The 27201-nt window shown below is 41.6% G+C and overlaps 1 protein-coding gene and 2 pseudogenes across 1 annotated transcript in view; 1 reads left to right on the top strand and 2 right to left on the bottom strand.

Moving 5' to 3' along the window:
* dsd (attractin-like protein dsd) overlaps positions 1–27201 on the top strand; it is a 147706-nt gene that overhangs the window by 10196 nt on the left and 110309 nt on the right. The window contains exons 3-6 of the mRNA XM_037426686.2: positions 13466–13591; positions 15015–15190; positions 17075–17234; positions 25516–25609. Coding sequence (XP_037282583.1) covers positions 13466–13591; positions 15015–15190; positions 17075–17234; positions 25516–25609 — 556 coding nt within the window. The remainder of the gene's footprint in view (positions 1–13465; positions 13592–15014; positions 15191–17074; positions 17235–25515; positions 25610–27201) is intronic.
* Positions 1116–1957, bottom strand: LOC142776833 (uncharacterized; annotated as a pseudogene).
* On the bottom strand, positions 2675–5428 carry LOC142776832 (uncharacterized; annotated as a pseudogene).

Raw genomic sequence — 27201 nt, 5'->3', positions numbered from 1 at the left:
TCGTTTTGATTGCCCTTATGAAATCTGCAACATCCAAGGGCAGGGAACTGGGCACTGTTAGAGTCTGATTATGCCTGTAACAGAAGTGCTACCTAATGGGAAGTTGAATGCTTGTGTTCTATTGAAGAAGCAGCTACATGATGCTCACAGCGCAAGTAACGACGGCGTAATATGTTTGCAAACCATCGCTACGTTAAACATTCCTTCTTGTGCAGCTGCGACAGCGCGCTATTCGCTAGTGGCCTACTACTGTGGCAAATCCATTAGACAGGCTCGACACAAATGATCCCGGAGTGCCGTTCAGTTCATACGTGAATTCTGGTTCGTGCAGTTTCTGTAGCACAAACAGGATTGCACAAAGCATTGTTGATACACGGTCGATCAGCTGACTCCACCACCCTTTGCACTGCGGTAAGACATGAGGTAGTGAACATTCAGCAGTTCCTATCGGTTGGCAAAGTACTTTGGTTGGATGTACATTCATTTGACGATCAAGAGTTAATCCGGTGAAAGCCAACGTTACTAGATTGCTTCAGTTTGCAAGCTCCGCCCAGGCCGCGCGCGCGAATGTGACCCCTTTTTGTCTCCTCTCGCGGGGCGGCGCTGCCACCTCTCTTGGCCCTAAAACCGCATTCGCTTGCTTCTGCTCTGCTGTCTGCGGCCGCCTGCTCCGAGTGGGTTTCGTTTGCAACACGTAAATTTGTATTTCCTCCGCAATAAGATTGAAGTACAGACCTCAGGCATGGCGAATAATCTACCTTAACTACACATCTGCGGTAATGCGAAGAGCAATGCGAGGGTATGGACTGACGTGCTATTCAGCTGTAATTGCACGTTAGACGTTCAGTTAAACTGCTCAACACAAAATAGCCAATCTCGTTAGTTATTTCGGTGTCTCCTAGTGAAGTTGTTTATTTGAGAACATAGCCAGTGATGTTTCCCATCTTTGTGTAAGTTACGAGACTCCGCGTTCATTTTGCGTATTTGTTGCTTGTTCGGGAGTCTAGACGAATGAATGAAAGAGAGCTTGTGCTTTGATTCAACAAAGTGATTTATTGCTCTGTAAAAGTACAAAAACTTTTATGCGCCCACTTAGCCATGGATGATGCATTTGTCTACAGCAAACGAGCCTTTTTATTTGCCACGGCTACTTTCTCGCTATTCTCAAGGCGACGATTCACATCCCTAGTGTAAAAGTGCATCCTGGTAACTATAATAAAATTCAGCACCTGGCATGTAAATGCAGCCTCATGCTCCACGTATCCAAGACGATCGATGTTCTTCATCTGCAGCTCATCAAGCACGTACCAAAAGATGTCTGATGTAACTTGATCACCGCTCAAGGAATGTGAAACTGTGCGGTTCACAATTTTCACAAAGTGCAGCATTTTTCTCGAAGGATGTTTCAAAGACCTTTCCTTGAAGCTCCTGTAAATAGTGAGGTAAGCATCTTTGCCTACATCTGGCTCAGTGGAGCTTATGTCTCCTATGCACGAAGAGCAGGGGGTAGTTTTTGTGAATTTACGAACCACATATCCTCACAAATAGTACAGGATGCTCTCGTCTACTCCTCCTTTCAAATCAACGTGGTCGCTGTCTTCGTGCTGGTGGGAGCCCCTGGCCCTGTGGTTAAGTCGCGCATCCTAGCCTCAATTGTATCACACAACTTGGCCTTATTCAAGCTATCGTCTTTTTTCGTCCTTCTCAAGGTATCTTGAACACCAACAAGCACAGCACTTGGTGCGCCTTCCATGCTCCCGCGCAGAGCTGTTTTGATCGGTGTGCACAAACTCAGAAGTCGGAATATTTGTGTGAAGTTGATGACTGTTGGATGTGATTCATCGCCACCAAATGAGCGCACTAATCCGAAGTGGCGCTGAAAAAAGTAAAAGAAATCTGTCTGTTCTATTGAACCTGAATAAACACAGCTTTTGCACTCACCTCCAGAGGATCTTGGTTAAGCTTAGCTGTCAAAATATAGTGAGCACCCTGCCCAAACAAGTATTCAATGATGTCAAGTAATGACAGCAAAGTTACCCGCATAGCCTCTGTCGTCATCTGTGATGCAAAAAGCTTCAGGCCTCTGCAGACAGCATTTCTTTCGGTCATATTAGGGAGAGCCAAAAAATCTTTGATGACCTAAAGATGAATGGCATAAAGAGGGATATGAGCAAAAGTTTTAGCAGAAATTTGAACAGATTTAACACGAGCCGAAGACATGATAAAGCAAATAAAACGAGCAGATTTATCACCTGTATTTTTTCTGAGCCCGGTCTGATTCCTTGGGACGGCAACTTGACATTCAAGGCATCAAAAAGGTCATTGATGATTTTGGTGAATGCTTCTGTTCCTTTGCTTTGTTCGAAGCCTGGCACTTTTGCTTCTCGGTACACTTTGATTCCAAGTGATGTAGAACAGCTGAAGAGCTGTCAAAGAAATGCTTGGCATATCAGTTCTGTGGAAATCCGCAAGCTGGACAAGCGTCTCATTTGAGTTGCAGCTTCGTTTTACTGTTAGGTGGACAATTGCGTATAAAATAAACCTCACAGACAGCATCGTAGTTTTATTAAAGTTTGTCCTGGTCTACTGAAGCTGCGATTCTGAGAAAGTGGGAAAAATACTTCTTTTATGGTTTTGTGCTGCTGTTGGATGAAGGAAAAATTTTTCTTTTTCATAAAGGAGCACCTATCTCTTCAAAATTTGCTGGCAAATATCATGCATTGATTAACAGGCGAACTATACCTACGTAGCAAGACGGACGCTCATTGTACAGAGGTTGTCGGGAGCCACATGAGCTCTTGTCAGCTTGGGCACCACTCGCAGTTACTTGTTCTTCTCTGTTTCATAAAGAGTAACGTAATGTTGAAAATCGATTTGATGATCACCCACCTAAAAGAGAGAGAACATGTAGTTAAAGGTTTGTTCATTTGTAGTGCGCTATTTGCTCTTAGCATTCCGTAGGTGTGTTTTTTTAGGTGATTTCGGATACACTTGATGACATGTGGGATATCACAGATAAAATAGATATTCTGCGATGGTTCCAAGGGGTGCTCGATGAAGTGACATGCAGAATCCAATTTTCCAGATATTCCGAGCTGGCTCTACATGAAGCGGTTATTGCCAGCTCCGTCACTTATGATGACCAGCACAGAAGCACCATGTTTATGGAGTTGTATGACAGCACTGATTACAATCTCGGACAGGACGTTTCCTGGTGCAGCTCCTTTGGCGGCAAATGTAGCAATAGACTGTACCCAGTCTTCAAAAAGCGGGACATACATGAGTACTAGCCCATGATCCGCAAGCTGATCCATGCCTGTCGCTTGCTCATCACCATAGTCCACAAATCCATCCATTTTGTAGGAGGCTTTGTTGAATGCTACGGCCTGCTTTAGTTTAATCTCATCAACGAGAAGCACACCACAACGCCTCAGATGGCTCTTGTAATTTAGGTGCTCCTCGATGCACCTCAGTGCTACTTGGTTGTAGCCATATTTACATGGTATTCCACTGATTATTTGACGCAATCGCGCTTTAGTTGGAAGTGGCAGCAACTGCATATCAGATATTAAACTGTATGCCTTCGAACTGGAGATTTGAAGGAGGAGGCACGTCATCAGCCACTCTTGGTCATAGCGCCTTCCAAGCTTTGATTTTGCGTTTGCTGCCATGAAGGCAGTTTTGAACACAAGTTGCTGCTTACTTGGAAGTATTTGGAGAACTTCATTAATCTTTGAATCCGACAGTGTGCGGAGCTGCTTCTTCATAAGGAGAATATCCTGCCTTGCCTTTTCTCGTTTCAAAGTAGCATGAATAGCCTTGCGCCGTAGCGCTTTCATCTGAGCGCTCTTCTGACTAGGTTTACTGTGTTTTTGCCTGTTCGTGCGCTGCGAAAACAGCTTGCCTAGCAGCTTGCATTCATGACACGGGGAATTTAAGGACGTTGCGCACGTTTCTCGTCACCATGTGTTGCCATCCTGGGTAGCCACTGAGCTTTTCGATATAGAAGGGTACAACTTCGTAGGGCAGCCTTCACAGAACTTAAATTAAACACTTAAGTAAACACTTAAATTCTTCAACTGTCTTCACGTCAACATTTTCATCTTCGGCGTACACTATGGATGCCACAAGTCGCCCATTGGCACTCACAGAAACAACAGGTGTCCTAGACACTACAACAGCCTTATCAACCCTAGGCACAGCATTTTCCATTTTGAGCTTGTACACAACAACACTGGCGTCAACAACTTCAAGAGACCAGCCTTGAATTTTCTGGTTTGTTTTTGCCAAATCCACGAGCTCGCTGTAGAGAGACGCGATAGCTCCACACACAGGGGAGTTACTTCCATCATCACACAGGCTTGTAACATCGCCATCACCTTGCCTTTTGCACACCTTAACGGGAGGTGCCCTCCGCACAGCTGGTTGCTTACGTTTCCGCGCCGGTTTCGGAAGGTATGAAGGGCAGTTCGGGAACAAGCGGGGAACAGCGTTGTCCTTGAGCGCCCAATTGTCGCGTGGGTAGGACAGGTAGTACGTCCGCGCGTCCTATCTTTTCTTATGCGTGTTCACGAGTTGATCACCCTTCCGCAGCCATCTTGGATTGCACGGGGCGCTCCCTTTAGGCCGTGGGCATTGCGAATAACCTTACAGTTGCATTGTGGGCACCATGCTTTTTTGAAGATATAATAATGCCGTTGTGGGTGCTTCCCTACCTAATTATGATTTATGGCCTTGTGGGTGTCATGCAAGTATAACTGCAGTAGTTGCCCAGATTTAAAAAAGGCTCTAGAAAGGCCACTCTTCCAGCTTTCACTGTGACTGTGCTGCACATTTTATGGAGAGCTTGCATTTTTTTGTGCTGCAAATGCATTGTTCACCAGGGATTTTTACCACATGGTCGAATGGTAAACAAGGATGTTCACTAAAAAACGCTTTGTGCTGTGAGAGACCTTAACATGGGCACAGAGCAAGAAACATTTGAAAGGTGTAACGTTCGTTTATACAGGTGCACATGGGAGCCAGATGATCTCCAGTAGTCTGCCTTACACATTGACTTAATATAAAGGGGGGGGGGGGGGGTGTGCTGCAATGACCCTTCGCTCCCCCTAAAGTGGAAACCTGTGCATGCTTATGAGTGTGCACATTAATTTTTTGTTGTGTAATTTTCTGCACGCTTAAGCACGGGGTCACGGCATCAGAGCAAGAAACACGGGATTGATTCCCTTGACCATGAGATGGTAGTAATTTCCTTGTCAGCCAAGGGATGCTGGTAGCATTATGCGACTCTGCGGGAGTATGACATTATCTGCTCGCTGCAAAGAGTCGAGTTTCAATTCCTAAAAATTTCTTGCGTGTTTGTGGGGGAACAAGACTTGCTTGTTGGATCATGGCAGTATGACAGCTCGCACATAAATACCTTTTCCATAGCCCCATCCACTGCAATCAAGGGATCCAGATCTAGCACTTTTTCCCGTTTTTTAAACTTAAAACAATGTTGTAAGGATATTGTTGCCAAACTGTAGAGGAGATTAAGTGCAATGTGGACCTTTGCCATCCGAGAAATTATCTTCCGGGTGGTTTTTCTAAAACTGGAGAAACGATGGGAACAGTGTATTGCATGCAGAGGGGACTACCTTGAGAGGGCAGTGCTTAGAATGTAGTACTAGAAGCACTGAAAACTTTACAACAAAAGTTTGTTTGTTTTTTTAACACACCTTGTGTAGCTACACTCGTAAGTGTAGTGCTCAGCCTAGGTTATGGTAGGTTTAACATGGCCTCTTGTATTTTAATCGACCTTTCATGCATGCATAAGCAACAGTTGGGCACTGTGTTGAAGTAAGTGCCAGGATGTTGCTGGTAGCAGGTGGTCGAGCAGATGAGCCAAGTTGACAGCAAATGCGAATTATAAAGGACTTGTACAAGTCAGATTCGGGTAGAACCACTTTGCAGTGACTGTAGTTGACAGCAAATGCGAATTATAAAGGACTTGTACAAGTCAGATTCGGGTAGAACCACTTTGCAGTGACTGTTAATATTAATGCAATCAATATTCAAGCAGTGCAGCAACATGCCATATTGCTGAAGATGCTTCTATTTACAATCTGTAGTGGTTGTTGTTAAAGTTCTACTTTTTAGTTGTATGTGACAGCCTCTTGGAGTGGCCCGTTTCGCAGGGTCACCCATGAACATGATGACATCATGATTGCATGACGACAGCTATGGAATGACATTCATGTAATAATAAAGCCACAGTCTAGGACAAACAGAAGTTAGGTAGATGGTGCAGCAGGCATTGGTAACTGCCTATACCGTACACTGTATGAGGAAAGAGGGCAGTCGCTATAGCATCTCTACTTTATACTATATAATATTTTAAAGGGCTTTCTTCAAGGGAAACTAAAGAGAAAAACTTTTTTATCTGTAAATTATTCCTCCACCATACCAAAAACACCAGGCTTGCCACTGTGAGACACTTGGTAAGCGAGAAAATTTATAAAAATAAAATGTGGGTGCCTACTCCACCTTGAAGCTCCCGCACCAATCGCCATGACGTCATACATTTTGATGGCATCTACTACAGCTTGCATAGTTCTTGATCGGTAAAAATGAAGTGCATTGTCTTCTTCAGGGAGCCAGAGACATTACGTACCATGTTTTATGAAATTTTGTTGAGCCAGTGTGGCCAAAAAAACTTGGAAATCTTTGATGTCGTGATGGGAGAACAGTAAACTGGGCAAGCTAGTATTCATTCATTATGTTACAGTGCAAAAAGACGAGAAAACTTACTGAGGCAAAGATAAGACAGACACAGTGACTGACGCTCAGGACATTCTGACGGAAAATTCAAAAGTAAAACTTTTGACATCGATTTTTTGTCTGTTAATAAAACATGGAGGTGAAGTTAATGACACCAGTGTTCGTAAGGTATAATTTTTCAATCTAAGCTAATTTATTGAGCTTCACAACAGTGGTGATGACGGCATCATGACAACATTACAAATGCATGGCGATGATGCAGTGATAACAGCACAACATGGGCGGCTTGTGATTCCAGTGGAATGATGAAAAATGAATGATGTCAATAGAAAATATTACGATGCCATAACTACTGCAGAATGATATTTCTGATAATATCTCGGTGTTACTCATACTGTGGAAATGGTGGGATGACGGCTTTGTGACAATGATGGAGTAAAGACTGTGGCATGAAGGTAGTGAATTGATGGTTATAGTACATCAACCATGATGACAATATAATAACTGATGACATGACGGTGATTTAGGATTACAATTTGCTTATTGTGGCTTTATGACACCAGAATGTCCCAAGCTAGTAGACTACTCGAGTCAGTGGTGTAGCATAGGAAGACAGACAGATTTTATACAGTACTCTTTGCCTACAAAAAAGAAAATTCAAGAATTGTTCTTGCAAAAATAAAAGGCACTAGGACAGGAATAAAAAGCTATGCAAAGCATCAGTTTTACAAGATTCAAAATGTGCGCACCCGTATAAGAAACAGTGCAGATCATTGTGCTTGCAGGAAAATAGGGGGCAGAAAAAAAAGTAGTACGAGTACTCACAACCAAGCATATAAATGAAAATGTTTAGTGTCCTCATATATCGGTGCACACCAGCGTTGCCAGCTGTAGAGTAGTTACCCTACGTCTAGGGTATTTTCAGCATTTTTCGGCCGGCATGGGGTAGCAGAGCGGTTGCATGATTTTCTAATTAAATGTAGGGTAATTTCCACATGTTGCTCGTCGTCAATCAGCAAAAAATTTGTACGATCGAGAGTGAGATGTCCGAGAACACATTCCTAAAGAGATCCTGAAACACAATCTTTCTTTGAATGAATATAAACTAACTGTCTTAATTTGCGTGCCACCAGGATAAGGTAGAGACAAAAAAAGAGTACATCAAGAATTCCTGTGTTAGCATTGTTTCTTTTTTCTCAGTGATAGTTATTTTCCTACACCGTCATTTCCCATTGATTCATTGTGGGTAGGGGCTTTTATGTTTTGCGGTGGTGGTAATAGAGGTGAAAACCTTAAATAAAACACGAAAAATGATCATTGGTGTCAACGGGAGTGATGCAAGAATCTCTATGTATAATGATGCGGCCTCGTGACGACATCTTGAGATCACAGATTGTCAGAATTTGTGATGTCACCATGAAGTCATGGTGACATCAGAATGTGATGTCAAAAATTGACATCATCTCCTGATGTAATCACCTGGTCATAAATGGGTCAATCACGGAGGCATGTGAGGTGGCGATAGTTTGCATTGCCTCTTTATCTTGGAGGCATTGCAAGTCGCACCAGGTGCAGAAATCTTTTGAGAGTCGAAGGGGGGTCAGACCAATGGACTGAGAAGAAGAAAAAAGTAAATGGCTTTAGCCTTCTAGTCATGTTTGGTAAATGCATAAGGGACCATGTGATTTCTGTTCTATGACAGTGGATGGATGGATGAAAAAGCATTAATTTTAAACGGGGTGGTGACCAGCACTCTACTCTACCAAGCTCAATGCATTTTTTTCTATTACGTTATGGCCTAATCTTTTCGAGTGTAATTAACCTTTTAATGCCTGAAATATGAAACTGCAGAAGAAAATAAAAGTTGTTTTCATTTTCCAGCTTTAAATAGCAACCTTCACATGATCCCACAGTTAAATTATTCAAAGAGCAACTTTAATGCATACCGCCCCATCGTGGTGGTCTAGTGGCTAAGGTACTCAGCTGCTGACCCGTAGGTCGCGGGATCGAATCCCGGCTGTGGCAGCTGCATTTCGGATGGAGGCAGAAATGTTGTAGGCCCGTGTGCTCAGATTTGGGTGTACGTTAAAGAACCCCAGGTGGTTGAAATTTCTGGAGCCCTCCACTACGGCGTCTCTCATAATCATATGGTGGTTTTGGGACGTTAAACCCCACATATCAATCAAATCAACTTTAATGCATACCTTTGCGTATTTTGCAAATTCTCCATATGCCACAGAAGCGAGGACCTTGCAACAAAAAACGTACTTCAGAACTACGTAACATGTTGTGTGCCTCCGCCTGAGTGCATACACACCAAATAAACAAAAAGATTGAAGATAGATCTTACTTTACCAAGGCGAGAAAAAAAATGAAGTGGGAGCTGTTTCATGCGCTTTCTGCCATCAGCTGTACAACAATTGGTTCTAGCTTAAAATACCTTAGACGAGACGGTCCTAGATTTTTCACGCTGAAAGCAACATGCTCCGTGAGTACTTGACAGCCGTCATTAAAGGTGACGCACATTTTGTGCCTTATCTCAAAGTTTTTCAGTATGTCGTGAATTTGCGACATAGGGCACTAGAGGGTCAGGATTCTCATTTTATGACAAAAATCTAATAAATTCACAGACCAACTTTCTGTGCTTTAGGCTGACCTTAGTTTTTCTGCAATTTAATTTTTTTTTCTTTTTTGCTTTCTGCCGCCAGTCGTTCAGTCATCCTTTAATGAGATATATCGCCAACCTGTTTACCTTTCCCATGTCCCTGAAACTCAAGGCTTCTTGCATGCTAGTGGCCTAATATACAAACGAGTGGATACCTTTATTTAGATTAAAACATGCTCCTTAGTTTCCTAACCAAACTATTGCATTTGACATTGTTTTACTTAAAGGACCCCTGAAACTGGAACTTTTTGCAACTTTTTTACAGTACTTTGTAGCTTTGCATCTGGTTATGCCGAAATTGAATTGTAGATGCTTTAGCGCTTCATGCAATTAATGCTAATCTTATTAATTTAGAACGATTTTGCATTAGTTCGCCAGCCTAAATACCATAGAAAACTAGAGCCCTCGAGCAGAGGGGCAGTGCTTGAGAGTATGGGCGCTCAAGCGTGGATGATGCTGAACGCGCTGTTTTCAAAGAGGGGAACCTGCAGGCGATGAAAAATGAAACGATGTGGGTGCTTTGAATGTGTCCCCCCTTAGAAAAATAAAAAATCATTCCTGGGCATAAGCAGCCAAAACTATCTTTAGAACAGCGAACAATAGAGCCAAAAGGTAATAGCAAGAGGGCTGGCCAAACCCCTCTTGCTCCACAGTACTTGATCCTCGCCAGGTGCCAATCGGGGTATTGTGTATGCTCCTTAAATTTTCTCGGACACCAACAATACTTGATTGACCTTTGCAATATAACGAGGAGGCCTCTGTCTACGTCAAACTACAGAAATACTTGATTGATTGACCTTTGCAATATAACGAGGGGGCCTCTGTCTACGTCAAACTACAGAAAATGTTGATTGCACCTGAATACTCAGGTGAGCATGCACCCTAACTTTAAAACCAAATTAAAATATCGTATAAGCGACACTTATTGCTAATAACCAGTCGGAAGTGGCCCCTCATGTAGGACTATCAAACAACACAAGCATCTCGCGTTTCCAAATTTAGCGTCGAGGGGGTCTTTTGTTCTCAATTTATAATCATGCGGTGAAAGACTACCCAACGTCTGCTTCAAGAGCAAAGTGGTTCCTATTCAGTTGTGTTGTAAAGTGTATCCTATTTTGTCTTAACCCTTGGGGTGGTTACTCAGCAGGCTGTTTTCTTTCCACGGCTTCTCTCCAATTCATCTTTTCCACCTCAAGAATGTTTTACCTAATGGTCTTTATTATCATTCCACACCTGCTGATAGCTGTATACTTACTGATAAGTCTGCCAGTTCTTTTTTTTTTTTTTTTTTGAATTGTGTGTCAACACTCATCCCATGCAAGTACTGGAATGCTAGCTCTCTCTTTTAAACTAATTTTCAGATCTTTGAGCTGCTACTGACTTCAGCGATACCTTACTTCTGCGTGTCCTGGATTGAAGTATAGTTTTTACGTTATTACTGTTAAAGTATGCTATTTATAGGCATGGGGTAAAGTGTAGGGTAATGGAGAAAGTTGCGTAGGGTAAAGTAGGGTAATTGTGATCGTGATGCATTCTTCAAAAATTGGTTGACAATACTGGTGATACCTATGCCCAAAATGTTAGAAAATATGCATTTACATAACATAAATTTAGCATATTCTTTAAACATCTATGCATTTATAAATACCATGAATGTAAAAAGATGGGGTAGATTTAAGCCTGAAACCTTAACTAAAGCTTAACTTAAAGCAGTCTGTCATGAGCACTGTTGCATGTACCAGCATGCCTACTAGATTTCAGTCAAGTCAGTAGCTGATATTGCAGTAATGAGTGTGGATCCACAATCATTCCCTTTTTCATAAAAGAAGCTTTCACATATTTTGAAATACCAGGTGTCACTTTTAAGTAGCTAACCTTTCCACTTCATTATTGATAATCTGTGTATGTAGATGTCTTTACTGTGCGACTGTGTAAGAAAGCTAAGAAAGAAAGCTACAGAAACGTCATTAGATATTGCTGTATGTCGACCATGTGAGAAAATGTTGCTATCTCTGTCCTGCAGAGCGTTGGGCTCTGTAGAAGAAATGTATATGCATATGTGCAGCTAGTAAATGTTTTTTCATTGTGAAACCTGTTTCTGGATTTTGGAAAGCTGATTACTTATGGAATTGTGGTACAATGATTTCCAGCTTTTGGACCTTGTAATACTGAATCCAGGGGGCTAAAGCACGAGTGTAGCTGCTCCCTATAAAGCAACAGTTCTGGTCAGATCACCAAGGTTGAGGTAGCCAATGCTGTGCTGCTCCAGACAGTCAGTAACTGAAACCCGCTGCCAAAATATGCTAAATAACAATGGATTGTTCACCAAAGTACTTGCTAAATTCTCACATTCCTTCTGACCTGACACAAGAGAAGGTGTGGTGGGTTGCTTGCAGTGGCAGCAACAGATTTGAGCAGAACAGCTGCGAGGCCTTTATCGAGCAAGCTGCTGTCTTAGAAGCATTTTGCTATCCTTCACTCCAGCTTCATTTTTCGGCACTGTATCTTGCGAAACATTCCTTTTCCAAGCCAGTGGGACACCACCAGTCCTACAAGTTCTTGGTCTTTACCCTGGTGCTACTTATGAGACTAATATTTTTTGATTAATTTTAGAGTCGATTCCTTTGGTGGCAACATTTTCTTGTACCTGTAGCGTCCATGTGCTGTTTTATTATTATATTTTTTGTATTGAACCATTGCCTTCCCTTATGATTCATTCCCCTCTTGCCACATGTTAGCTGCGTGAAGAACTTTACCCAACAGATACAGGTAGTGCCACGGCGAAGTTTTTCTGTCACAGCCAGGGGATACTGGCTGCATGCCTGGGCTGCAGAAACATGGCACTATGGCACCAAACAGCCATACTTAAGAAGTCATTGTGAGGAAATGTATCCTATAAGCTATATTTTCCCCTCTGAGGAATCTGGATTTGGCATGAAACATGGTGACTGATATAGTCCAGTAGTTAGGCTTGTGTACTTTGTGGATGACAAGCAGGCCGGCACTCGTAATTGCAGTCGAGACAAACGGGTTTTAGCACGCAGCCTATTAGGATTGCTGGAACAGGTTAGGTCGAGAGAAATACTTAACACCAGATAGTAAGTAGTAGATTGCAGTTGCATTTCAGGCTCGAATTCTGCAAAGAATTTTTCAGCAATGAGCTTTGCCACTCCAACTTTTTCGGATGCTACTTTTGGAGACACTTTTTTTGTGCAATTATTTGTGAAAATGATAAAACTTATTCTGCTGTGACGTACTTTTTTCTGAAAGTCAGGTGCGAGTCCTGAATGCTGGAAACCATCCTGATTCTAGCAAGATTTTTTTTTAACCATCTTAAGAATCTGCATCATGGTGGGGAAAAATACCACTTAAATGACTTTAAATTTCGAAGGTAACAGTGCTATGTGGAGACGAGGCGTTAGAAAATGGGAACCCATTCAGTGTGTTCAAAATCTACTTTCCTTCAAGCTCTGGTCTGCTGTGAAGTTGGTTGTGACACCATTCTCATTTACAAGTGGTAGATGCATTTGAAACACTGTTCTTTATTTTGTATTTTTCATTCGTCATGAAGTAGGAATTTTTGTGACGGCAAATGCGTGCAGTTCTAACAGCAAAGCTGCACATGGCTAGTGTTTTGTATGTTTTCTTTGTGTGTCAGCAAGAACATACATGCCAGGCTAATTGTCCAAACCCCACCACTCTCCAGCGGTCCACCAAACATGAACACACAGGTGGCCAACCCAAATTAAGATGGTGCACAAAATGCTAGGTGTATGTGGCAAGCCAGACAAGATGATGCATGTCACAAAACAAAGAATAGAACAACAAGAATAACAAAAAATGCAAGTGCCATGCTGCTAAAATGGAAAACACGAAAATACTATAAATTCAGAATGGACTTTCTATGCAGACGTTTAAGATTTAGTTGCTGGATGTGTAATCGGCTATAGTTCAAAATTCTGTGTTGCCTGTGTTGTGTGCGTTGCTGGTCATCCACCTTCACACTAAATGAATGGCTTACTCTATTTTTTCTTCTTTCAGTGGCCTGCTCTTGTCAAAAGGAAGCTCTACAAAGCTTCCAGAAATCGTCACTCATTCTGGGAGTGCCTTTGTTCATTTTTACAGTGACGCTGTATATAATATGAGCGGATTTAACTTAACCTACAGGTATGTGGTGCAAATTCCTTAGCATTGTACCAGTAGGTGTTGTGTGTGAAATGATTCTGTAGTTACTGAATTTGCCATCTTATTGACTGTGTGGTGTGTGCCATTTAAAACAAAGTTGGTTATTAGTCAGCGCAGCTGACAAAAATTGCCAACGCTGCAAATTTTGTGTCACTGTGTTTCTGTGTTACCTGAAGGCCCACCATTTGTGGCAGAGTGGTTATGGTATGCTAATGTTACTAAGCAGTGCGATTGGGGTCTCAGTTGCTGGGTGCAGTATAGACATCCTGATCAAGTTGAAAAGCTTTCCGTGCTTGAATTGAAGTATGCATTATCCAGCTCCCTGAAGTAAGAGTATCATGATCCATCCAGTATAGCATGTCTCGTAGCCTATGGTATAGCTTTCTGACACAAAGCCATACCATGTTATATTGTCATGACATGGTTCCTGGACAATGTGACATTTGAAGGACTTTTTTTGTAATTTAATTCAACTTTTTGGCACTTTCTCTCACTATTACTACAATAAAAGATTGTTAATTCAGATTGCACAGGAGCGGAAAACTGTCCTAATTTACTGAGTGCTGAATTACTGAGAATATTAGGAATACAATAAATGTTTATATATCAATTCACTTTAATTTTCTTGATAAATATGTAAATCCAGTAACTGCTTTACATTGGAGCAGTGAAAAAGCCTCAATTTTTGTCATGTGCAAATTTGTTCTCAATGTCAACACTGGTCAAGATTTTCATGTCCTAATACCAAATGTGGTCCGAACATACCCTACTGTGAATGGCAACCATGCCTCTCTGAAAGCCCATGGCTGTTCTGGCTGTCTGTAATGCCATTTTCATTCATTCACGGCACTTTGCGCTCGGTGTACTTGGAGTATCATCCATATTAACAGAGTTTTGGTCAAATATGACCACATAAATGGGAATTTGATGCCATTAAACAATGCATAAACTGGCCGGGACCATGGAACACATCGGAATCAAATTTTCAGAATTAATTAGCTTTTACTATGTTGACTAGTAGCAATCTTTAGAGTGAGAGGGAGTCATTGTCAAGTAGGCATGTGAATGTATGCATATAACTATTTTCTGAAAGGAATACAAGAGGTGAATGCTTGTAAATTACTATTTTGAAAGCATTTCTACTCTTGTTTATGGTTAAAGCATGATTGCAGAGCTCTATTCGTAGTGACAAATAGAAAAAGTAACTGCTTATATAGTGCAAGCCTAGCATTTTTGTGCTTTCTTATGGCTGCTTAAGGAAGACAGTTAAGTATGAGGTATGGCCTAGAGCTAGAAAATTTACAGCCGCAGTAATTTCAAACTGACCATTTCAATACTGGTAAGACGTAGAGAAGGTTATTGAAGACGATAGTATGTGTTTGTATGGTGCATTTTTCTCGCACAGCGTCAACGGGTGCTCGCACAACTGTTCCTTCCATGGTGATTGTGTGGATGGTGTGTGCCATTGCTCTCAAGGCTGGACAGGAAATGACTGTGGCACCCAAGTGTGCCCTCAAGATTGTAACAATGGTTCTTGTGACAAGGAGGAGCGGCGTTGTATCTGTGACCCATTTTTTAAAGGTGAGCAGTGGTACTTGAATTGTGAAGTGCTGTTATGGTCCTGCCTTTCAGATTTATATTCTTGCTCCTCCTGCCTTTGATGTCGTCTTCTATGTATGCTATTTCTATCTGCCAGTATCGCTTTCCCATTTCCTTTATGTCATTCTGACCTCTTCCTGAATCATTCATGCGGTCATTGAGATACAGAATGATTAATTGTTACTGTTGAGGCAGTCATGGTGAACCTATAGCATGGGATTTATCTGATGCAAGATTTCATAAATAAATAGACTTCAAGGTAAAAGGGATTAATAGGACAGATTATTCTTTAAAAAGAGAGCTAGGACAAAAATATTAGTAGTAATATACAGTGTGGAAACTAGTATAGCTGAAACTTTATGTATTATGTGATGGCCACGCTCAAGTTATTTTGTTAAATCAAGAGATAAAATTCAGAAAGATTTCTCATTCCTTCAATATCTAAAACTGTAATGTAGCCACAGCTAAAAGCTATGACTGCATTGTTTTGGTCGTAAACTTTCCATTGCACATGTAGAAAACCTGCGAGAGCAGTGCAAGGGTGGCAGACATGGAGCCTCCCTTGTCCCCTGAACATGGGGGGCTCCATGCTTGGGCAATGCAGGCCAGTTAGGCAGTCATGTGACACTATGGCAGGTTACTGATATGCAAAGATACGGTGATTGAATGTAGCAGTGATGATAGCTCGCTGAATGAGCAAGCTGCCAAAAAAGGATCAGTTAGTTCTGTCTCATAAATCATAAACTAACAAAAGCAACCGCCCCCAACCCTAGTACCATCTGGTAAGAGTGCTACCAACTGCTTAGTCTGTTCTGTGCATGATTGTGGTATGCAGCCCTGTTGAAATAAAGCTAGGATTGTGGCTACAGTACCTACACATGCCTTAGCACAATAGTGCTAGAGCGGATGCCCAAAGAAATGCCAGTTCGTGCGAGAATTAGAAGTAAATTACTGCTTTTTTATTCATTTATTGAAGAAAAGATTAGTAAAATTGGGTTTCATGGCCAAGTTCATTAATTGAGGTTGATGACAACATTGAACCCCATGAGTACCAGGAGGAAGGGGGGGGTATGAAAATTTTTCATTCGATAGGTGCTTTGCTAAAATATGTTTAATTAGAATGAGTCTTAACTCTAATATGGTATTAGTGCACGAGTGAGGAAACTAGTTTGTTGATTGCTCAGAGCAGACCAGTGCTTCTTTAACAGTGTTACTGTCACAGTAGTAGTCATGTTTGTATGTATTTGTACAGAATCAAACGGTTTGTCCAGAGCCACTTTCTGTAACACTGGAATGTAAGGAATTCCAGTTTACATGCTGGTGGTGGCAGTTAAAAACTTTTGAGTGGGGTGAAGAGCGCATTTGAGACATATGGGAATTTTTTTATTACTATTAAGATGTTCACAAAGGAAGGTCTTGTTAACAAAAAATGTAAGCTCAGAATGTTGGTATCGATTCGTGTCAAAACATTCTGGGGTGAAAAAGAATCATGTAGAAGTGAGTGGTTCTAGCTGTGCCTGAGAAAGTGTTCATTTTATATTTTGCTGTGGTATAACTGCCATCCTATCCTGTTTTATCTTATGATCAACCTCGGTTTGGCAAGCGTACTTGTCTTGTTGCATTTTAGTGCTTCTTCACAGTTAAGGACTTACTATAATTTGTTGGCTATATGACCATTGTTTCAAGTGATCGTGTTCCCAATGACTTCCTTTTTCATCATGATTATTTTTCCACCTAAACCTCATTGCCAGATCTTTTCTTCCTATATTTAAGATGAAATACCTCGCATACTGGCTGTTCTGTTTCTTTTTGTGCCATTGTTAGATAGATGGTGATATTCAGACGCAAATAAATTACCTTGCTCAGGTGACGACTGCAGCATTGCTGATGGTGCTCCACTGTATGAAGCTCAGTCAGCTACTGGTTGGGTTCGTGGCCGGGCTATGCACCAGGCACTTGTCTTGGGAGATTCCATGTGGGTTCTTGGCGGGGAAAGCCTCACAGAACTGGATCAGCAGATCGCCAAGTAGGCTGTGTGCACTTTTCTGCTTGTTCAGTGTTCTTTGCAATTGACTGTTACCACTAAAATGTAATCTTAGGAAGAGGTTATGTTTTAATTTGCATGACTGCACATATCCAGAAGAAAAAGAATGCTTTTGAAAAGAAATAAAATGTTAATCCTAGCACTCTCACCCAGTATTTTAGAGATTCAAAATAATCTGTAGAGTAAGAGGTGCCCTTGTACTCCGGTGCGCAACTCTTGAAATGACCTCATAACTTATGAGGTACGCTCATAAGCTGTTAAATATCGGTGAAGCTGAGCAGCTTAGTGCATTGTGTGATTAGTGTTTAGTGTTTGTGTGATTGCAAAAGACATGTTGTCAGTGTCAACGAGGTAGCAGGTTTTCATTTTTGGGGTCATGTGTCAAGCAGAAGCAGAACATAGCCTTTAAAGAAGGTAGAAGTAAAAGTGCTTTCGGAATTAACTACTGTCACCGATCATGTTTTATGTACAGTCAAACGGACTGTGAGTACAAAGTCCCTTTTTCGGAGGGCTTCCTCCGAACTAGGGTCCCCAGAATGCCATGCACGAACACTCAAAGCTGTTGACTGGTCGCCGGAACTGCTCGAACGTTTGAACACCTTTATCTCTTCATCTATAACACTGTCAGAATGCTTGCTCGTGTCCTGGCACAGAGAAATTTCGGCACCGGAGGCATGCGATAACCTTTTGGGCCTGTCGAGCCAACTGTTTCTCTCATTCTCTGCATCCGCGCTGCAACGCATGCTTGGTTTATTTGAAAGTTTAGGTTTCACCATCTGTCAGTTGTGTCTTTAGTGTTCTCTTGCGATGGGCTACAGTAATTATATATACGGCAAAATGTAACCTTACTGTTATGAAGTTTGCCAAAAAAAATGGGAATCCTCCACCGCCAAGCGCTGCAGTGTGAAGTTCTTCAACGTCTGAGGATCGGTGCAATTGGTATGTTAGAATGGAGAAGAGTGCACGCTTGCTCGTAGAAGTTTCGTGCCGTTGAAGAAGGCCTTTTCAATTATGAACGCTTAGGTCCTCCAGTATCACCATGTCATAGGACCTTGCTTCTCCCAGCACAATTTGTTCATGCTCCAATTTATTTCATTTTCTTTAATGTATCTACTGTGTGCGTTTCAATCATTACACATTATCCGAACGCGTCGCGTGGACTTATCGCTGTGTATGTGTGTGGTGCCGAAAATCATCGGTGGTCTATCGATTTAGGCTGACTCTAGGCGGTGAGTGATGCAAACATGTCATTACTTTTGTGCGAAATTTCTCGCCTTTCGCCGCTCTGTACAATTAGAAACAATTCGTTTCTCACATTTTCATTCACTATTCTACGTTATCAGGCTAACTGTATATGTAATTAGTAGTACGCATATCAGACTCCCGACTGAGGACCACTGCTGTATCTATTTACCACAGTTTTAATTGTTACTCCAAAGCGCCAACAAAATCGAATAGAACCTTAAAGGCAGTGCCAGTTTATTCTTTTAGCAGTTGGAAATGTTTTGCATTTACTTTTCATGCGCTCCAATCGCCCAGGACGTATACGCTCAATGTAACAATCACATAAAAGTAGCCGATTAGCTCACAAAACAGAACTCGTCAGTTGACAGGAAATGTCAAAGTAGGAGTGCAAACATTCAAAATCAGAAAAACTCCGATATTGCGGACACTTTGAAGCTAACAGTGTCAAAATTGAGCGAGACAGGAAGAAGTTAGGAGAGAATAAACGTGTGAGAAGAAGGGCCATTCAGGTCACTAAGCCGGCCTAAGCTAGCAAAGTCAGAAGTTCGAAAACGTGCCGTTTGTGTGTGTATATATATATGTATATATATATATATATATATATATATATATATATATATATATATATATATATATATATATATATATATATATATATATATATATGAAAAGTCTGGCATTGTTTGCCTTAGAAATAGGAAAAAATAAATATACGCTTCTAAAAAACTTTATTTGTGATGTTTAGATCGGAAACCGATCTTCATCAGACAAAATTTACTATGCTCCGATGCGCTTTTATGTCATCGCCGAGCAGAGAGAGAGAGAAAGAAAGAAAAGCAAAAAAAAGAGCAAGGGATGAAGGGTTCATACTGCTAATTGGTCACATGACCACTTGTGCCTGTGTGTACTTCCAGATATGCATAGCACGTGTATATTGGGAAAAAAAAAATAAAATAAAAAGTGCACACACGAGTGGCCAAACAACCATGGGTTGTCTGGCCACCCTTTTTTTCTTCTTTTTTCTCTTTTTGAGAAAAAGAAGAAACTGAGTCAACTGCACTGTTTTATTTGTATTTTCCTGTATTTATCCAATCCCCTCTTCAGCGCATTTTGGCCTTGAGGGTATCATATATATATATATATATATGTATGGGATATGGCACAACGGGAGCGTTGTCAACAAGGATAAATATATTTATTTCCCAACAGTTTCGGGAGGGGACCTCCCTTCATCAGGGGATGAGTATATATATATATATATATATATATATATATATATATATATATATATATATATATATATATATATATATATATATATATATATATATATATATATACACACACACACACACACACACACACACACACACACACACACACACGATGAAGGTGGTACAGCCTACGTGCCTACATTCAGCCATGATGACATATCAGTTAAAAGCTTCTGCGAGGACATGGAATCGGCAATGAGTAAAGTAAAAACACATACTATACACGCTCTGAAGAATGGAGGAAGCATCAAAGCAGTGCAAAGGAAACTAGGGATAGGCAAAAATCAAATATATGCACTAAGGGACAAGGAAGGCAAAGTGACTACCAATATGTATAGGATAGTTAAAGTAGTGGTGGAGTTATACAATGATCTGTAAAGCAGCCGGGGAACCACGACTATAATATAAGAATCAGCAGTAACCCAGATGACATCCCGCCAGTAATGACTAAAGTCGAAGGGAATGCAAAGGAACAAAACTGCTGCTGCTGAGGATAAGGTAATCAGATCTGCTGAAAGGTGGAGGGCAGATTGAGTTAAAAAAACTAGCTACCCGGTTTACGATGTGTCTCCTGGCGGGGAAGGTACCAAAATCTGAGGAGAATGCTAACATCTTAATTCATAAGAAAGGGGACGGCAAGGAATTGAAGAATTAGAGGCCAATAAGCTTGCTCGGCGTCGTAGCAAGCTATTTACAAATGTAATAGACCTCTTACTGTTTGCAAACAGTGTGACGTCACTGCAGGCACCCCGCCTGCCTTACCGTCCCTCGGAGCAGGGGCTGGTTGGGAAGAAAGTTCCGCTGGTGGCATTTTTCTGAGCAGTGTGTGCCTGCTCTCCTTCGATAGAAATTCCTACATTGCTATGTTCTAAAGTCACAGCTTCTAAAAGGAGGAGGTCAGGATATAGTGTGGATATTTACTTGCTGTAGATGGATGGGTGGATGGAGGAACTTCATTTAGAGTCTTGAGAGATGGGACTAACACGCAGTGGGCTTCTCCCACGTAGATGGCAGCCATAAAATAATCTTACCTTTTTCAAAAGTGAATGTTTCATGGAAACGGTGACTGTCACTTTGAGAAAAATATATGCATGGCATGGACGTACACTTACTCGATTTCCATCGCGGCAAGTGTAATGCAGTTCTAAACCAGGTACTGCATTGGCGGTAGCATGGTTTTGGGCTACTTTGCGCACTGTCACGGATATGATTCTCACTCACTGCGCAAACTTGTCATCGTATGTTATGATCGGCCTCCCTAGCTTGGTGCCGCTTATACGCGTGGGACATTGTGGCCGAGCCTACCCTGATTTCTTCTGGGTTAGCGGCCCCAGGAATGCCCCAAAAGCGGCGACAACACGACAGTAGTACTTGGAATTCTCCATTGCAGTCGGCTCTCTGATCAAAAACCCTTTGAACATGCCCGACCAACTGACGTCCTAGGAAGAGCTATTGGCAGTCGAGACTGCTTATAAAAGGTGGTCGTCTCTGTGTTGCAGCGGGCAATGAGCCAAGCGTCTGGGATCTCTGTTCAGATGCGTTTCCCATGTTCTTCATGGTGCCTTCTTGCTGCCGTTTTCCACACACCTTGGTCTGTCCGTGTTGCACATTCATCATCGAAACAGACCACGCAGTTTATCTGCACGTACGACCAAACGTCCTTGCTCTGGGTTGTGTCGTGTGTGTTTGTTCCCCCGCCATGGGACAAACTGGGCGTGCCTCTTTCCTGGGTTGGGAAGGAGGCGGTGCTTCACCTTCCTCTCTTGAGGGTAGAGGTGAAAATGGCATTTTCAGTGGACTGTCCTGGCCTCAATTGTTTTCCCTGCATAGAATCCTGGGAAGACCAGGGCATAAACACGAGCGCTGAGACGCTCCAATAAAGCTTCCATAAGAGAGCTTCCATGATGCTTCCCCCATCATTACACGCTACCAGTGGATAACGTAAATAAAAGTTACTGTTAACAGCTCCAGGCTACTCTCCTCAACATCTCCCCGAGACTTTGGCTGGCTCTGGTCCTCTAAGCAGACTCCCGACTGCATCAACTGGTGGCAGTGGTGGGATGCCATCGAAACCCCGGTTAGATAATTGGATATGAATGAAAAAAAAAAAGAAGAAAAAAACAGGGAAATAATTTTTCTCACATTCTCATAAAAATTAATAACACATTCTCATAAAAATTAAAGTGAAATTCTGCCCCGGCGCTTCTCAATAATCCACTGATAAATCATGCGATTCAAAACCTGATAACACGATTTTTGCACAAATACCTTGTTGCATTTGACACCTACAATGTATTTTCATGCCTACATTGCTTCTTTAGAGCCGATACACAAACTTCTAATGCGCATTGTCACTTCATAATGATCGAGCCATAAAAGTAAGAAGTATATGAGAAACAAAAATCTCCGCTGTTTCAATTAAGACGTACCAGGTCTCCGATAACATGAGCTATATCTTTACTAGGTTTACGTATTCACCGCGGTAAACCGTATATGCAGATTCGACAACGCTAGAACATGCTTATAGCTCATTCGTAGTCTTATCTTTCAACCTGGAGATGAGGCACTTTTTTCTTTTTGCACGCCTTGCAAACGCTGAGGTGTACCCACTCGCACATGATCGCGTCAAATTCATTTTACCGTGACTAAAATGTGAAATTGTGCAATGTCGTCGACAAACCGGTTACTGCCACCAGCTCACAGCGAATGCCAGTGTTTTCACAAATATGACGCATCGCGTTAATTACACTGCACACACCACTCACAATATTCTCAGTTTCACCCTCAATAAAGGTGAAGCAATATTGCCGATGCTTTTCAACGCACACTACACGTCACAATCAACATTGCAGATTTTCGAAGACGATTCCACTGTTCCTCGCACAGGCCGCCCCGTGTGTTCACTTCTCCGAGCTAAACAGCCAGCTAGCATGGCAAATATTTCATCACGCAGTTTACCACACACCTAGACGTTCTCTGAGACGTACCACAGCTAATAAGGCCATTGTAAGATGAGGATTAAGCTTTCAGAAAGACACAAAAACTTGCTTCAAGCACCAAGTGACTGTACCCCACTCAATTCTGTTAGCAATAAACCTCTACCAGGGTACATCACACTGTGACGTACCCCGGTAGAGGTTTATTGCGAACAGAATTAACACAACATTAGAATTCAATCAACCGAAGGAAGAAACAGGATTTCGAACAGGCTTCTCAACAATCAACCACATTCGTACTATCAATCAGGTGATAGAGAAATGCTCAGAACACACTCAACAACTGTACATAGCCTTCACAGATTACAAGAAGGCATTTGATTCAGCAGTTGTGCAGACACTGCGGAATAAGGGTTTCGACGAAAGATATATACACATCCTGGAAGAAATCTATAGTGGATCAGTTGCCACCACAGTGCTCCATAAAGAAAGCAACAGAATCATAATAGAAAAGGGTGTAAGGCAGGGAGAGACAATCTTTCCAATGCCATTCACCGCATGCTTGCAGGAGGTTTTCAGGGCCCTAGATTGGCAAGAGTTATGGAAAAGAGTTAATGAAAAGTACCTTAGTAACTTGAAGTTCGCTGATGACATTGCCTTGATGAGTAACTCAGGGGACGAATCACAGTTCATGATTACTGAACTGGATACGGAAAGCATTAGAGTAGGATTTAAAATTAATATGTACAAAACTAAAGTAATGTGCTACAGCCTTCGCAGGAAACAGCGCTTTGTGATAGGTGGAGAGACGCTTGAAATTGTAAAGGAATATGTCTACTTATGTTACGGGTAGTAACCATGGAGTCGAACCACGAAAGTGAAGTAACTAGAAGAATAAGGATGGGTGGATCACATTTGGCAAGCATTCTCAAATCATGAATGGTTATCTACCACAAACCTTCAAGAGAAAGGTATATAACAGCTGCATATTGCCGGTACTTACCTACGGAGCAGAAACCTGGAGGCTTACAAGTAGGGTTCAGCTTAAATTGAGGACGACACAGCAGGTTATGGAAAGGAAAATGATATACTTAAGCTTAAGAGACAAGAAGAGAGCATAGTGGGTCTGGGTACAAACCCGGGTTAAGGATATCATAGTTGAAATCAAGAAGAAGAAATGGACATGGGCTGGGCATGTAGCACGTAGGCAGAATAGCCGCTGGTCATTAAATGTAACTGACTAGATTCACAGAGAAGGCTAACACACGAAGGGGAGATGGGAAGTTAGGTGGGCCAAAGAGATTAAAAAGTTCGCAGGTATAACAGGGCTGTAGAAAGTACAACACCGAGTTGATTGGCAAATCATGGGAGAGGCCTTTGCCCTGCACTGGGCATAGTGAGGCTGATGATGATGATGACCTATCATATTCATTCTCTAGTCAGCATTGCGAAGTGCCTTGGGTTGCTTAGCTGCTCGACTACGTAGTACTGCTGCTCAATCATTGGAAAATGCCATTATAGAGGCAAACCCCAGCCATGTGAAAACAACGGCAAGCCAAAAGGCAGCCCTTGCTTATTTGTTTTGGCAGACCAGTTTGTTTTGTTACTAAATAAGAGCACCTAAATAGGAGCTATACCGGGCAGCACCTGTTCACACCTTGATAATATGGAAGTGATTCTCTATATTGCATTCCCATTGCTGGTATTTTTCCTCGTTTTCTAGCCAACTGACCCATAGTGCATCTGCTGCAGTTATGGTAAATAGGGAGTGTGCACAGTTTTTGTTTCCCTTTGTTTTCACAATGAACGCAAGTGTAGTTAACAGCTGATGGCCTTGCATTTAATGTTGAAATGTCTCTTACAAGCGAAATTGATGACCAAGATTGAAGAATGACTTGTCCTTAACAACCAGTTGTCTTGTACATCCGGTGTGTCCTATGAATGAGGTATAATGAATGGGAGATCAGGCGGCCAACTATATATATGGATGAACAATGTTATTAGTGCCCAATTGTTTTTTGTATCAATATCTCGTATGCTAGGGTTCAGCTTTATTGAAATCTTGGTAGATAAGCATACTCTATCTTGCAGTTTAAGATACTAAACATGGAAGCATACTCTATCATGGAGTTTAAGATACTAAACACGGTGTTCCTGACATGATGTAATATAAAGTGTAATATTTTCATTTAAGCAATTGCGTTATATTGAGGTTTATTACATATCATGTTTGAATTGTGCAAAAACTCTATGTTATTATTGATTTGTTGGTATTGTACGTAAACATTACTTTTGTGAAAATATGGTATTGATGGTGCTGCTCTACAAATGGAAATGAATTTGTTTTTGCTTTAGTTTGAGCAAAGTGGGTTACCAAACTTGCATTCACCTCACAGTGAACAATTGAAAACAGGCATTTCTTCATACTTCCTTTTTCAAAAAATGAAGTATGAAGAAAGTATCAAAAGGCATCCGAAAACACTCATTTGCTTAGGATAAAGAGAGTCTGAGAGAAACAAAGTGTTTAATGTTAACCTGAAGCATCCCAGTGTAACATCTTTCGTGTTTCACATGCATACTTGCAGAGCGAAATCAGTCAGTATTGCTAAGCGTAATAAGCTACGTCATAGGGTAATGATTTCTTGCAAGACAGTTCAAAGTATCTGTGTTTCGTCCTATTTTGCACTTTTCTGCAAATGGTCGGTATTGCCCAATCGTTGTTAGACACGAAGTTTTGGGATTGATTGGCAGGCCTGTGCCTTGGTCAATTGGAATAAGGGTTGCTTATAGCATGTTGTGTCATTGCAGGTATGATTTCCTCACGCGAAAGTGGCACACAGTGAAGCCGACAACCACAAGTGCACCAGCCAATCGCTACGGCCATTCAGTAGTAACATACAGGGTGCGTCCTTTATACTTTTGGCGAGCCTCTGAACTTTGTATATTTGTTCTTTATACAAAATAACCTCTCTGTGCCTTTGTTGAAGTGTGTTGTTTTTTAGTCCTCGCTTTAAAATAACTTGGAGAAGGAGTGTAGGTGTCTTACAGTTTGGAGCTATGTTGAAGCTTGTGTAAAGTGAAAAGAGGTCTTTTCAACAGTTTCTTGTAAGACTTACTTTAGGAAACTGTGGCGCTAGTGTCTGCTAAAGCTTCAGTATTGGTGGTTCAGCCAACATGGCAATGATACGTACTACGCCAATTTTCCTTAACTTCATCTTTCTCACTAAAAATGAGTTCGTGACATCGAAGATTGATTGTATAAAAATATTATGGCACTATAATTGAAGCAATTCACAATAATTATGCACATACATTGGGGCCAATTTTATGGCTATGTTTATATGTTTTCAGAAATTTTAAAGACAATGTATAATAAGTTATGGCCGAAGAAATTGTTCAGGATAAGGATGCAGTCACTGACTAAGTACATGGGACATTCCAGGATTCGTACGGGTCCCATACGAGCCCGAAACGTCTCTCTGTTTTCGCCTTAACTTGGTCAGTAACTGTATTTTCATCCTCATTCCTCATCTTGATTTCTGACCAGATAAACTTACGTCAAGTTCTTGAATACGCCTCAAAAACTTCTCCACTCTCAAGCATAAAGATCACACAAAGCTGCGAAGCAATTTCTGTGCGAGGCGACACGGCACTGTCTTTCATGTCAATAATCTCAAAGTGGACAGCATGGCACCAAGGCACCAGCTTTCACATGCAGTTCTTGACAAATTAGGTGGGGTGTGTAGTATTCAAGGCTATTCTGGCATCAGCGCAACGCTCTTCAGCCAAAGGAGGTTCCTTAACAGGCTTCTTTAATTTTTTTTAGTAAGAAAAATCATAAGTTTCTTTTTATTGTGTAAGATGACAGTGGTCTGAGGCTGTTTGACTTCCACATTTGTTTCAAGTATATGTACTACAAAAACTCGCATTATAGTCCGAGGTTTTTTCTAGTTTTTATCAAGCGAAATTTTGGCCACAGACTATTTGTGGATCTCAAGAACTTTCAGCCGAGAATTCATAGTTTCGGTTTCAGCATAGCGCGGTGCTCTCATTGTCAGGCCTCTGCATTACGTAGCACTAGTGTTAGACCTACTTCCCGATGGCCACAATCATGCGCTTTGTGAGGACCGTATGAAAGCAGTATTCGGTTGAGGTAATCTCAGCTGTCAAAATCATAAGCAGTTGTGCTACGGTTGGTACCTAAGTGGTACCAACCGTAGCACCTAAGTGGTACCAACCGGTTGGTACCTAAGTGGTACCAACCGTAAGTGGTATTTAGGTACCTAAGTGTACCTAAATACTCATTCTCTTAATCGAGGCCCATCGCAAGCGCGATGGGCCTCGATGATTTGGGTTCACTTCCCTAGCTGCAGAGATATTGAGGCCTCAAAATTGAACAGTCGTAAATTTACTTTGAGAAAAATGTAAAAAACTGAAAACGCACAGTTTCTTCAAAAAGCAACAGTCATGGTGCGCATGTTTTGAAATTCCCAT

The sequence above is a fragment of the Rhipicephalus microplus genome, chromosome X, assembly GCF_043290135.1.
Source record: "Rhipicephalus microplus isolate Deutch F79 chromosome X, USDA_Rmic, whole genome shotgun sequence".
In the NCBI taxonomy this organism is placed as follows: domain Eukaryota; kingdom Metazoa; phylum Arthropoda; class Arachnida; order Ixodida; family Ixodidae; genus Rhipicephalus; species Rhipicephalus microplus.
The sequence above is the reverse complement of the archived record's forward strand: the minus strand, read 5'-3'. Positions and strand labels throughout refer to the sequence as shown.